Source organism: Phacochoerus africanus, chromosome 1 (assembly GCF_016906955.1).
Source record: "Phacochoerus africanus isolate WHEZ1 chromosome 1, ROS_Pafr_v1, whole genome shotgun sequence".
In the NCBI taxonomy this organism is placed as follows: domain Eukaryota; kingdom Metazoa; phylum Chordata; class Mammalia; order Artiodactyla; family Suidae; genus Phacochoerus; species Phacochoerus africanus.
In genome coordinates this window covers 91,114,040-91,127,868 of record NC_062544.1, presented here as the reverse complement: position 1 = coordinate 91,127,868, position 13,829 = coordinate 91,114,040, and the positions used below count along the sequence as shown (strand labels likewise).

General features: G+C 42.0%; 1 protein-coding gene across 3 annotated transcripts in view; it reads left to right on the top strand.

Moving 5' to 3' along the window:
- The window catches only part of NKIRAS1 (NFKB inhibitor interacting Ras like 1), a 29,255-nt gene extending 15,658 nt beyond the window's left edge, over nt 1–13,597 (top strand). For all 3 annotated transcript variants that reach the window (XM_047769156.1, XM_047769153.1, XM_047769150.1), the window contains 2 exons: nt 280–521; nt 13,033–13,597. In XM_047769156.1, coding sequence (XP_047625112.1) covers nt 282–521; nt 13,033–13,275 — 483 coding nt within the window. In that variant the 5' untranslated portion in view covers nt 280–281 and the 3' untranslated portion in view covers nt 13,276–13,597. The remainder of the gene's footprint in view (nt 1–279; nt 522–13,032) is intronic.
- Nucleotides 13,598–13,829: the final 232 nt, after the last annotated feature.

Here is a 13,829-nt window from a genome sequence, read left to right as displayed (position 1 = left end):
GGGCCAGGGATTTGAACCTGGACCACAGCAGTGACAACACCGAATTCTTAACCTGCCGAATGACCAGGGAACTCCAGTAATAGCTTTTTATTTACTTATTTTTTTATGGCCTTATTTATTTTCTGTGACCTATACCACAACTCGCAGCAATGCCAGATCCTTAACCCATTTGAGCATTAGTAATAGCTTCTTAAAAAATTGACATAACATTATATTAGTTTAAGGTGAATAATGTTAACAATTTGATATTTGTATATGTAAAATTCTTTTTACTCCCAGGAATGGAAGATTGTGAAACAATGGAAGATGTGTATATGGCCTCAGTGGAAACGGATCGCGGAGTAAAGGAGCAGTTACATCTTTATGACACCAGAGGCCTACAGGAGGGTGTGGAGCTGCCAAAGCATTATTTTTCATTTGCTGATGGCTTTGTTCTTGTGTACAGCGTGAATAACCTTGAATCCTTTCAAAGAGTAGAGCTTCTGAAGAAAGAAATTGATAAGTTCAAAGACAAAAAAGAGGTAAGTGGGTATGTTAAAAATGCCAACTGTGAATGGTAACATTGTTTACCTTGTAGCATAGACTTTTGGCAGTTAAGTAGTTTTAAAAGCATTAAATTGTATTCACAGTATCTGGGATCATCATGATTTTTTGTCTTTTTAGGGCTGCACCCATGGCATATGGAGATTCCCAGGCTAGGGTTGAATCAGAGCTGTGGCCTCCAGCCTACGCCACAGCCACATGGGATCCAAGCCTCGTCTGCAACGCTACACCATAGATAATGGCAACACCAGATCCTTAACCAGGGATTGAACCCACATCCTCCTGGATGCTAATTGGGTTTGTTAACCACTGAGCCATGACCGGAACTCTGATCATCATGATCTTTTTTTTCTTAGCCCAGGAAATACAGGGCTGACCTGAGTTCAACCAGGACCAGTGTTTGACTTTGTGCCTTTGCTCGTTCCCATGTGCAAGTTGAATCTTACTGACTCCATATCTTAAACACCACCTAGTTCATCTCATATTATTTGGGGTCACTGTTTCCTAGGCCTTTTTTTTAACCACATTCGCAGCATGTGAAAGTTGCTGGGCCAGGGATTGACCTGTGTCACAGTAGTGACAATGCTGGATTCTTCACCAGCTGAGCCACCAGGGAACTCCTCCTAGGCTTTTTATTGTCTCCTTGGATAAAAAGGGTTGTCTTCAGTCCTTAAAAAAAAAAAAAAAAAAAAGAAGGCAAAGAAATGAATAATACTACTAATTAATTACTGGATTCTATCCATTTACCATTTGAAAATAAGATTCTTACTATGCCCTAAAAAGTCGGGGATGATCTGTCCACCTCACCTTGAGCATTCGGTTCCTCTGTCACTGTACTCCAGTGACACGGGTCCACTTTGTTTTTCCAGCGTGATAGTTTTGTTCCCCTATCAAGGCACTCCCAGTTGCTGATTCTCCTGCCTGGAACTTTCTTATCACAGATCTTTCTCCAGGTCTGAATGGCTGACTCCTCAGTGTCTTGGGAACCATATAATGAACCAGTTAACAGCACTGGCTAGATATCCGTAACCTAGTTTTTATATTTTTTATGTTACGTTTTTAATGTTGAGATAATTGTAGATTTACATGCTTTAAAAAATTTTTTTACCATAGTTGATTTACAAAATTCTGTCAGTTTCTGCTATACAGCAAAGTGACCCAGTTACATGCTTTTAATAATAGAGATCCCTTACCCATTATCTGATGCTGACATTGTGCAAAACTGTAGTCCAGTAACACAACCAACACTGAAATTTATATAGTCTGGGATGGGGGTGGGGGGACATTTCCATCACTGCCGGGTCCCTCAGATGACCTTTTATGGCCACACACATTTCCCTCCCGTCCCCCCCAGCCATTGACAAACACTAATCTGTTCTCCATTTCTATAACTTTGTCATTTCAGCATAAATGGAATTAGTTTGTAAGCTTTTGATACCACCTTTTTGCACTCAGCATAATTCTCTGGAGAATCATCCAAATTAATGTGTGGATCAGTCTTTCATTCCTTTTTAGTGCTGGGTGGTGGGTGTCCCATGGTGTGTTTATTTAATCATTAAAAGTTTATTTAACCATTCACAAGATAACATTTGAACATTTCAATCCTCGGAAACTATGAAAAGGAAAATAATGACGGGTCCTTTCCACCTATTTCCCATCTTTCCCACCCCAACAGAGAAGTGCCCTTACTATTTGGGGGAGTTCCTCCACATCCCCGCCGCCCAAAATTGAAGGAAAAGTTCAGTGGACACTCGTATCCTCAGGGCTTGAATCTTGGCTCTGCTTCTCAACCTTTCTGCCTCAGTTTCCTTATCTGTAAAATAAGGATAATAATAATACCTTTTGGAGTTCTCTGGTGGTTCTCTGGCACTGTTACTGCTATGGCTCAGGTCACTGCTGGGCTATGGGTTCGATCTGTGCCTCGGAAACCTCCAGGTGCCTTGGGCCTAACCAAAAAATGAAATCGTAGTACCTCTTTCACATGGTTGTTGTGAGGATGGAAGAAGCATGTTCACCCAGCAAATGCTTGTTGAGCCACGTGCCCGTCCTATTCTGGGTGAGGCAAAGAGAATACTACAGACAGTAAAGGAGGCCCTATTCTTGTAAAGCTTCTAGTTGGGAGGTGGCAGAGGGCGAGACAATAATGTATGTATATTGTGAAGAGTGATGCAATGTAGGAAGAAAAGTCAAACAGAATGAGGAGGCAGGAGATTCTTCTATAGGTGATGCCGGAAGGCCTCCCTAATATGGTAACTTTTCCCAGAGATTTGAAGGATGTGAAAGAGGAAGTCAAGCTGATGTCTGGGGTAGTGGGGCTCCAGGTGGTTGCACTAGCTGCAGTAGGGGTAGAGGCAGGAGCCTGGCACACTTGGGAACAGCATGGAGGCCAGAGTGGGCTGGGAGGAGTGTGGGAGATTCGGGCCATGTGGGACTGGAAGCAAAGAAATGACAGGACCTAGCATGTATTTATTTATGCATTTATTTATTTATGCATTCATTTATTTATGCATTCATTTATTTATTTTGTCTTTTTGTCTTTTCTAGGTCTGCACCCGTGAAGGTTCCCAGGCTAGGGGTCTAATCGGAGCTGTAGCCGCTGGCCTACACCATAGCCACAGCAACACAGGATCGGAGCCACGTCTGACCTACATCACAGCTCATGGCAATGCCGGATCCTTAACCCACTGAGCGAGGCCAAGGATCGAACCTGCAACCTCGTGGTTCCCAGTCAGATTTGTTAACCACTGAGCCACGACGGGGAACTCCCTTATTTTCAAGTTTGTAAAAAATTATCAAAAAAAAAGTGAAGTTCCTATTGTGGCTCAGCAAGTTAAGAACCTGACATAGTATCTGTGAGGATCTGCGTTGGATCCCTGGTCTCACTTAGTGGGTTAAGGATCTGGCATTGCTGTGGCTGTGGTGTAGGCTGGCAGCTGCAGCTCTGATTCAACCCCTAGCCTGGGAACTCCCATATGCTGCAGGTGCAGCCCTAAAAAGATAAAATAAAACAGAAAGAAAATTATTTATAAAAAGGATGCCAGTGAACTCTAGTCTTCAACCATCAAGTTCCAATACCTCAAACATGCCTTTTTTGAGAGTTCCCTGGTGGTCTAATGGTTAGGACCCAGCACTTTTACTGATGTGGCTTAGGTTCAGTCTCTGGTCTGGGAACTGAGATCCCACATCAAGCCACTGCACACTGTGGCAAAAAAAAAAAAAAAGCCTTTTTTACATTTTACCACTTTACTAGTTTGGTGCATCCTTACATTACAAAGTTTCTTTATATGAATACAAGCAAGTAGAAGTACACATATTCTTTTCTCTTTGTTATACCAGAGGTAGCATATTGTTCTACACCTTGTATTTTTCAGGTACTATATCCTAGAGTCCTTTCCATAGGAGTACTCAACTTCCTTTTTTTTTTTTTTTTCCTGTCTTTTTGCCATTTCTTGGGCCCCTTCCGTGGCATATGGAGGTTCCCAGGCTAGGGGTCTAGTCAGAGCCATAGCCACCAGCCTATGCCAGAGGTACATCAATGCCGGATCTGAGCTGCATCTGCGACCTACACTACAGCTCACGGCAACGCTGGGTCCTTAACCCACTGAGCAAGGCCAGGGATCGAGCCTGCAACCTGATGGTTCTTAGTCCGATTTGTTAACCACTGAGCCACCACAGGAACTCCTCAGTTTCCTTTTTTTTTTTTTTTTTCAAAAAAAGAACTGGAGTTCCCATCGTGACTTAGTGAAAATGAATCTGGGAGTTCCCATCGTGGCGCAGTGGTTAACAAATCTGACTAGGAACCATGAGGTTGCGGGTTCAGTCCCTGCCCTTGCTCAGTGGGTTAATGATCTGGCATTGCCGTGAGCTGTGGTGTAGGTTGCAGACGCGGCTCGGATCCCGTGTTGCTGTGGCTCTGGCGTAGGCTGGCGGCTGCAGCTCTGATTTGACCCCTAGCCTGGGAACCTCCATATACCGCGGGAGTGGTCCAAGAAATAGCAAAAAGACAAAAAAAAAAAAAAAAGAATAAATAAGAAAATGAATCTGGCTAGGATCCATGAAGACACAGGTTCAATCCCTGGACTCCCTCAGTGGGTTAAGGATCCAGCATTGCCATGAGCTGTGGTGTAGGTTGCAGACTCAGTTTGGATCCCGCATTGCTGTGGCTACAGCTCCAATTTGACCCCTAGCCTGTGAACCTCCATATGCTATAGGCACGGTCCTAAAAGAATAAAAAACAAAAGAACTGATGCATAATTTCATTGTGTGTGTGTATAGATGTGTCATGCTTATTTAACCAGCCTCAAATTGATGGACATTTAGGTTCTCTCCAGTTACTTGATCTTATGAACTATCCCACAGTGAATAATCTTATACAGTTATTATTTTGTACATTTTAGTGTATAGTATAATAAGATCAATCAGCAGAAATAGGGTTCTTGAGTCAAAGATAAATATATTGCCAAGTTACCATTCACAGAAATGGTGTGAAAGTACCTGTTTCTTCAGGCTTGACAACAACATGTGGTTAAATTTTTGGATGTTGTGACTCTTCTGGGTGAAACAATGTTGTTGTAGTTTGATGTTCCCATAATGAAGTTGAGTATTATTGACTTGCTTTTTTTTGGTTTGTTTTTTACGACCATACCCACGGCATGTGAAGTTCCCAGGCTAGGGGTCAAATCAGAGCTGTAGCTGCCAGCCTATGCCGCAGCCACAGCAATGCAGGATCCGAGCCACATCTGCGACCTATATCATATGTCACAGCAACTCGGGTTCCTTAACCCACTGAGCGAGGCCAGGGATTGAACCTGCATCCTTGTGGATCCTAGTTGGGTTCATTAACCACTGAGCCACAAAGGGAACTCTGACTTGTTTTAAAATGATCACTTTGGATGTTGTGCTGACAGCAGACAGTTGAGGGACAAGGGGAGAAGCAGAGTTGAAACGCTCTTGCCCCTAGAGCACATTAACATTCATCAACTGGAGAATTCAGGAGAAACCAGCCAAGGAGCCTGTGAAGTGGCAGATGAAGTAGGAGGAAAACTAAGAGATAAGGGTGTCCCAGAAGGCAAGTCAACACTTTAAAAAGTAGGGAGCAGAGTTGCCTGCGGTGCAGCACGTTAAGGATCTGCTGTTGTCACTGCAGTGGCTCGGTTCGCTACCATGGTGCAGGTTCATTCCCAGGCCTAGGAATTTCCACATGCTCTGGGTGCAGCCAAAAAAAAAAAAAAAAAAAAAGTAGGGAGTGACCAAACTACGTCAGATGCTGAAGATCAAAACCAAGAAGTAGCCGTCAAGAGATCTCAAGATTCTTGAGATCAGTGTTAGTAAAAGCAGTGAGACAGTCTATACTGGATATGAGGCAGGTGAGTAGAGAAAACAGCTCTTGGAAAGAATTTTGAGTCAAACGGTAAATCTCTTGTCCCATCAAGGGGAGCAAAGGAGCTATATCCTTTTTATATAAGGATATATAAAAAGGATTTGTTTGTTTTTCAGGTGAGAGATAGCATTACGTTTTGTATGCTAATGGCAATGATTCGTTAGAAGATTAGTGATGCCGGAGGGAGGGGATAATAGTTGGCGTGACTTCCTTGTCCAGGTTAAAGAGGATGGGGACATGTAGGGCTGTTAGATGTGCTGGGGGAAGCTCGTGGAAGTTCTTGAATTGCTTCTGTGTTCTTGATGCAGTAGTCTGGACCTCGGCTGAGAGGTGAGGGAAGGGAGCGGAAACTTTGGAGGCTGGTGAAGGAGGACCACGATAGATATGTCCAGTTAGAGAGTGAACAGAGGACATGTAATACACTTGCTGGAGAACATCACTTCCCTTGAGGTCTGTGGTTACAAGTTGGGACCAGCCAGCAGGGTTGTGTTCTTCTCCAGTCAATGGTGTAGGCAAAAAGTACAGTTAAGTGAGTACTTAACTGTAGGGAGTGTGTACCATGTGGTCAGGATGTCAAGGGGGTGGGCTAAAAGTATCCGAGCCGAGGACACGAGAAGGGTTGGAAGATAGTGATAAGGTTGTAGAGCTCTGGGTTGTGCGTCCTTGTGGTGTTTAGAATTGCTGCAGTGGGAGTGTGGGTAATGAATGAGGAAGAGGTCCGTTCTGGAGTTAAGGTCGTAGAGGGGGCAGGTATAATGGCAGGAACGAAGACATGTCCCTGGGATCTGGATTGAGGTCTGTAGGATAATTACAGTATCTAGGGAAGTCAAGGAACAGAGGATGAGGTTCCCGGCAGGGTCCATATGGCCAGTGAAATCACTAGGCGTTGGGATGGAGGCAGTATGTGGGGTGACCACGAACCAAGTCTGGGGTGAGCAACAGCAGGTGGGGGTGGAGGCAGAGAGCAGAGCAGCAGCCAGCAGCTTCCTGTGTGAGCAGATTGGGGGAAGGTCATTGGAGGTGACCTCAAGATGAGGACACCTTGCCTCCACCACCCACTCAGGCTGCAGGCTGAGCCAGGTCCAGCCCTGTCTCAGTACAGAGATGGGGGGTGTCAAGGGATTTTGTTGATGTCTTGGGGCAAAGTGGAGCAGCTTCTGCAATTGGGGAAGAGAAGATGAAGGTCAGACTAGGGGATGTACACGTTATCACGGTGAAGAATGCCAGGAGGGCTGGGAGGGACAGTTCCTGCTGAGAAGAATGGAGGATTTGCCAGGAAAACCAGAGCTCTGATGACTGCAGGGCCTTAACTGGGTCATAGAGAGCTCAACTTAAGGCAGGAACACAGCAACAGCCCAAAGGTAACCTAGGTCAAAGCTGTTCCTAATGATACTCTACCCCCTTTTAAAATTTTATTGAAATAGTTTATTTACAATGTTAATTTCTGCTATACAGCAAAGCACAGTTATATGTTCTTTTTCATATTCTTTTCCATTATGGTTTATCACAAGATATTGAACATAGTTCCCTGTGCTGTACAGTGGGACTTGTTTATCTATGCTATATATAAAATTTTGCATCTGCTAATCCCAAACTCCCAGTCCCTCTTCTCCAAACCCGTCCCCCTTGGCAACCACAAGTCTCATCTCTGATTTGTAAATAACTTCATTTGTGTCATATTTTAGATTCTACATGTGATATGTGATATTTGTCTTTCTCTAACATCACTTAGTATGATAGTCTCTAGGTCCATCTGTGTTGCTCCAGATGGCATTATTTCATTCTTTTATGGCTGAATAATATTCCATTGCATACATGTACTACAACTTCTTGATCCATTCATCTGCTGATGGACATTTAGGTTGTTTCCATGTCTTGGCTATTGTAGATAGTGTTAGGAACACAGGAGTACATATATCTTTTCAACTAGAGTTTTGTCTGGATATATGCCCAGGAGTGGAATTGCTGATCATATGGCATCTCTAGTTTTAGTTTTCTTGAGGAACCTCCATACTGTTTTCCATAGTGGCTGCACCAATTTACATTCTCGTGAACAGCATACAAGGGTTCCCTTGACCCTCTGCAGCATTTTTTTTTTTTTAATGGTCTCACCTGTGGCATGTGGAAGTTCCCAGGCTAGGCGTCAAATTGGAGCTGCATCGGCGGACCTACACCACAACCACAGCAACACTGGATCCAGGTCTGCACCTGCGACCTACACCGAAGTATACGGCAGCTGAGCAAGGCCAGGGATCAAATGTGCATCCTCTTGGAGATGTCAGATTCTTAACCCACTGAATGACAACAGGAACTCCCTTATTTGTAGACTTTCTGAATGGCATTCTGACTGGTGTGAGGTGGTACCTCACTGTAGTTTTGATTTGCATTTCTCTAATAATTAAGGATGAGCATCCTTTCATATGCCTGTTGGCCATCTGTATGTGTTCTTTGAAGAAATGTTTATTAAGCCTTCTGCCCATTTTTTGATTGTTTTGTTGTTGTTGAGTAGTATGAGCTGTTTGTATATTTTGGAAATCAATCCCTCTTTGGGCGTATCATTTACAAATATTTTCAGTTCATATCTTTGTTTTGTTTATGGTTTCCTTTGTGGTGCAAAAGCTTGGTTGAGTCCTATTTATTTTTGCTTTTATTTCTATGGCCTTGGTAGACTGACCTAAGAAATGCTGGTATGATTTATGTCAGCATATTTTGCTTATGTTCTCTTCTGGTAGTTTTACTGTGTCATGTCTTGTTTAAGCTATTTGGAGTTTATTATTGTGTATGGTGTGAAGGAGCATTCTAACATCTTTGATTTACATGTAGCTGTCCAGTTTTATCAGCACCATTTGTTAAAGAGACTGGTTTTTTCCCCATTGTATATTCTTGCCTTCTTTATCAATGATTAATTGACTGTAGGTGACATATGGATTAATTTCTAGGTCTGTCTTGTTTCCTTAATCTATGTTTGTTTTTGTGACAATACCATGCAATTTTGCTTACCATAGCTTTGTAGTACTGTTTGAAGTCTGGGAGGGCTATTCTTTTTCTTTTTTTTTTTATTCAACAAAATTCTTGCCACAGCTATCATTCAAGAAAAATAACACAAATTGAAAAGGAAAGAAGTAAAACTGTCACTCTTTGCAGATGGCATAATACTGGAGAGAATCCCCAAGATGCTACCAAAAAAAACTTTACTAGATCCTGATACATTTGGTAAAGTTGCAGGATACAAATCTGTTATATCTCTATACACTAATGACGAAGTATCAGAAAGAAGTTAAGGAAACAGTCCCATTCACCATTATATCAAAAAGAATATACCTAGGAATAAACCTAATGAGGCAAAAAATCTGTAGTCAGAAAACTAAGACACTGATAAAAAAAATTGTATTATCTTCAAACAGATGAAAAGATACTGTGTTCATGGTTTCCAAAAATAGTGTTAAAATGACCATTCTACGCAAGGCAGTCTACAGTTTCAGTGCAATAACTATCAAAATGCCACTAACATTTTTCCAGAACTAGAACAAAGAATTTTTAAATTTTTATGAAAACACAAAAGACCCCAAATAGCCAAAACAATTTTGAGGTAGAACAGACCGGAGTTATGCTCCCAGACTTCAGGCTATACTACAAAGCTACTGTAATCAAAACTGTGGTATTTGCACAAAGATACACAGATCAATGTAACAAGAGTCCAGAAATAAATCCACACACTACTAGTCAATTAATCTATGACAAAGGAGGTGAGAAGGTACAGTGAAGAAAAGAGTCTCTTCAATAAGTGGTGCTAGGAAGACTGAATAGCCACATATAGAAGAATGAAATTAGAACATTCCCTCATAGCATATACAAAAATAAACTCAAAATGGATTAAAGTCTTAGGGATTGGAAACCACAAAACTCCTTGAAGTGAACATAGGCAGAACAGTCTGACATAAATCATAGCATGACATAAATCATAGCAACATCTTTTTGCATCTGTCTGAACACACCAAAAGGGACCTAATTAAATTTAATAGCTTTTGCATAGCAAAGGAAACCAGCAACAACATGGGAAGACAATCTACTGACTGGGAGAAAATATTTGCAAATGATACAAACTATAACGGTTCAATGTCCAAAATTCACCAACAGCTCATACAACTCAAAATCAAAAGAACATGAAGAAAAAATGGGCAGAAGATCTGAATAGGTGTTTTTCATATTTGTTTGTATATCAATTGTAGATTTTTTGTTTGCAGTTATTCTGAAGTTTTGATATGAGTCTATATGTATGCAGGATTGTTTTAAGTTGTTGGTCTCTCAATTGCAAGTTCATCTCCAGTGTCCTGCATTTGTACCCACCTCTTCTCACAATTTCTGATTTTGGTGGCATAATTGTGCATGGATGATTTTGTATCTTTACTGTATATATATTTTTACTGGTGAGCCTTGTCATTTGTGGGATTTTTTGTTTCCTGTTGCTGTCTTCTGCCTAGAGAAGTTCCTTTATGATTTGTTTTAAGGCTGGTTTAGTGTTGCTGAATTCTCTTAGCTTTTGCTTATCTGTGAAGCTTTTGATTTCTCCTTCAAATCTGAATGAGAGCCTTGCTGGGTAAAATAATCTTGGTTGGAGGTTTTTTCCTTTCATCACATTAAGTACATCATGCCACTCCCTTCTGGCCTGTAGAGTTTCTGCTGAAAAATCTGATGATAACCTTATCCTTCCCATGTATGTTATTTGTTTCTTTTCCCTAGCTGCTTTCAAGATTTTCTCTTTGTCTTTTAATTTTGGTCAGTTTGATTAATATGTCTTGGGGTGTTCCTCCTTGGGTTTATTTTATATGGTACTTGTTGTGCTTCCTGGATTTGAGTGAGTGGTTCCTTTCCCATGTTAGGGAAGTTTTCAGCTATTATTTCTTGGAGTATTTTTTCTGTCCTCTTCTCTCTTTTCCTTCTGGCACCCCTATAATATGGAGGTTGGTGTGTTTAACATAGTCCCAGAGTTCTCTGAGACTCTATTCGTTTATTTTCAGTCTTTTTTCTCTTTTCTGTTCTGCATCTGTAATTTCAACTTATCTGTCCTCTACCTCACTTATTCGTTCTTCTGCCTTCTGTATTCTGCTGTTGGCTGCTTCTAATAAATTTTTAATTTCAGCTATTGTCTTATATCTTGTATCTCTTTGCTCAGTGTTTCCTGTAAATTATTCATCTTTGCCTCCAGTTTATTTCCAATGTCTTGGACTATTTTCAGCATCAATAGTCTAAAGTCTTTTCCTGGAGGCTGAGAATTTTATGATCACTTAGCTGATTTTCTGGGGTTTTTCCTTTCCCCCTCATCTGAGTTATAGTTCCCTGTCTTTTCATTTTTATAGGTTTTTGGTGTGGTGACCTCTTTACAGATACTAGAGTCGTAGCCTCTCATACTTCTGGTGTCTGCTCCCCTTGTGGCTGAAGTCAGTATGGGGGCTTGCTGTAGGTTTCCTGATGGGAGGGACTGATGCCTGCCCACTGGTAGGTGGAGCTTGTCTCTGGTGGGTGGGGCTTTGTCTCTGGATGGGATTAGAGGCAGCTGTGTGCCTGGGGGTCTTTAGGCAGCCTGTTTACTGAGGGGCAGGGCTGTGATCCCACCGGGATTGTTGTTTGCCCTGGGGCTTCTCAGCACTGATGGGTGGGGCCAGATTTTCCCAAAATGGCCACCTCCAGAGAAAGGCAGATTGCTGAATACTCCTGAGAGCTTTGCTTCCAGTGTCCTTCCCTCACAATAAGCCTTATTCACCCGTTTTCCCAGGATGTCCTCCAAAAACTGCAGTCAGTTTTGACCCAGATTCCTATGGAGACGGCTTTGCCCTGGGACCCAGTGCACGTGAGTCTGTATGTACCTTTTAAGAATGGGGTCTCTGTTTCCCTCAGTCCTGTGGAGCTCCTGTGCACAAGCTCCACTGGCCTTCAATGCCAGATGCTTCAGGGGCTGTTTCTCCCAGTGCCAGATCCCCACATGTCAGAGTTTGATGTGGGGCTCAGAACTCTCACTCCTGTAGGTGAGTCTCTGTGAATGAGTTAGTTTCCACAGTCTGTGGGGCTTCCCACCTGGGAGGCTTGGGTTGCTTATATCGCATAATCACCCCTCCTACCTCTTGATGTGACCTCCTCTTTGTCTTCTGGAGTAGGATATCTTTTTTAGGGTTTCCAGTCCGTTTGGTTGAAGATTGTTCAGCCTTTAGTTGTGAATTTTGTTGATTTTAGGAGAGAAGTTAAGCTCTAGTCCTTCCGTTCTGCCATCTTAATCCCATCCGGGTTATTCTTTTTCTTTAGGATTGTTTTGGCAATTTTGGGTCTTTTATGGTTCCATATAAATTTTAGGATTACTTGTTTTAGCTCTGTGAAAAATGTCACAGGTAATTTGATTGGGATCACATTCAATCTGTAAATTTAATCAGGTACTTTGCTATGATTAGGAGTCATGTGAACAGAAAGATTCCTGTGCTGGTGGAACTCGGGTCCCAGGAGTGCTGAACACTCACAGCTCTGGAAATCCTGCTGTTGTATTTTCAAGTATGCATTGCAAACTTCCCAAATAGCAGGTGGAGCCACACTGAAATGCAGACATTTCAATCAAATCATCTGTACCCTAGATAGTGATTCTTCAAGTCTCCCTGCATTTGACCTGAGTTGAGTGACCTCACTTGTGTTAACTTTTAAGTTTCACAGTAAGCACCCCATAGGGCATCTGTCTACTTTTATTTTTTGTTTTTTGCTTTTTAGAGCTAGGCCTGCAGCATATGCAAGTTCTCAGGATAGGGGCTGCTTGGAGCAGCAGCTGCCAGCCTATGCCACAGCCACACCAGACCCTTAACCCACTGAGCAAGGACAGGGATCAAACCTGCATCCTCACGGATAGTAGTCGGGTATGTAACTCACTGAACCACAATGGGAACTCCTGTCTGCATTTTTAATAAATTTGAATTGAGGAAGGAGTGAAAATAATGTCATACTATCTTACCATTCAGGTCACATCTGAGTTATCAGTTTTGATGAAGCAGTTATTAAATGGCCAATTTTATTTCTTCATTTCACCTAGGAACTAATCTGGCAAAGTGTGATCTTTTTATCCATTTTCCTTTCAGGTGGCAATTGTCGTATTAGGAAACAAAATTGATCTTTCTGAGCAGAGACAGGTGGACGCAGAAGTGGCACAACAGTGGGCCAGGAGCGAGAAGGTGCGGCTGTGGGAGGTGACAGTCACGGACCGGAAAACTCTGATCGAGCCGTTCACTCTGTTAGCCAGCAAACTCTCCCAGCCCCAGAGCAAATCAAGCTTCCCTCTGCCTGGGAGGAAGAACAAAGGGAATTCTAGCTCTGAGAACTAAAAAGTGGAATGCCACAATCATTTGCTGAATAGTGACTGCCTTTAGGTATCTGTGAACAGACATATTTAAAACAGGACATGTCTACCTTTGGTCTTTAGGAAATCCCTAGGGAATTAATTTAATGCACTTTTAGTTATAATTAAGTTATATGAGCTAATTAAGTTATTATTGCCTGATATGAAATACTAGCTTTCTCATTGTTTGAAACTTGTCCCTGAAACCAGCACCTTTGTTACATTTATGTTGAACTTGTCAAAAGAATAAAGTTTGAGTGGTATGCTACTTATAGTAGCATAAATAAAAGTAGAGTGGTATGCTAAAAGTTTGAGTGGTATGCTACTTATAGTATAAAATAAAAGTTTGAGTGGTATGCTACTTATAGTAGCATAAATAAAGTAGACAGATGCCCTATGGGGTGCTTACTGTGAAACTTAAAAGTTAACACAAGTGAGGTCACTCAACTCAGGTACAAACGCAGGGAGACTTGAAGAATCACTATCTAGGGTACAGATGATTTGATTGAAATGTCTGCATTTCAGTGTGGCTCCACCTGC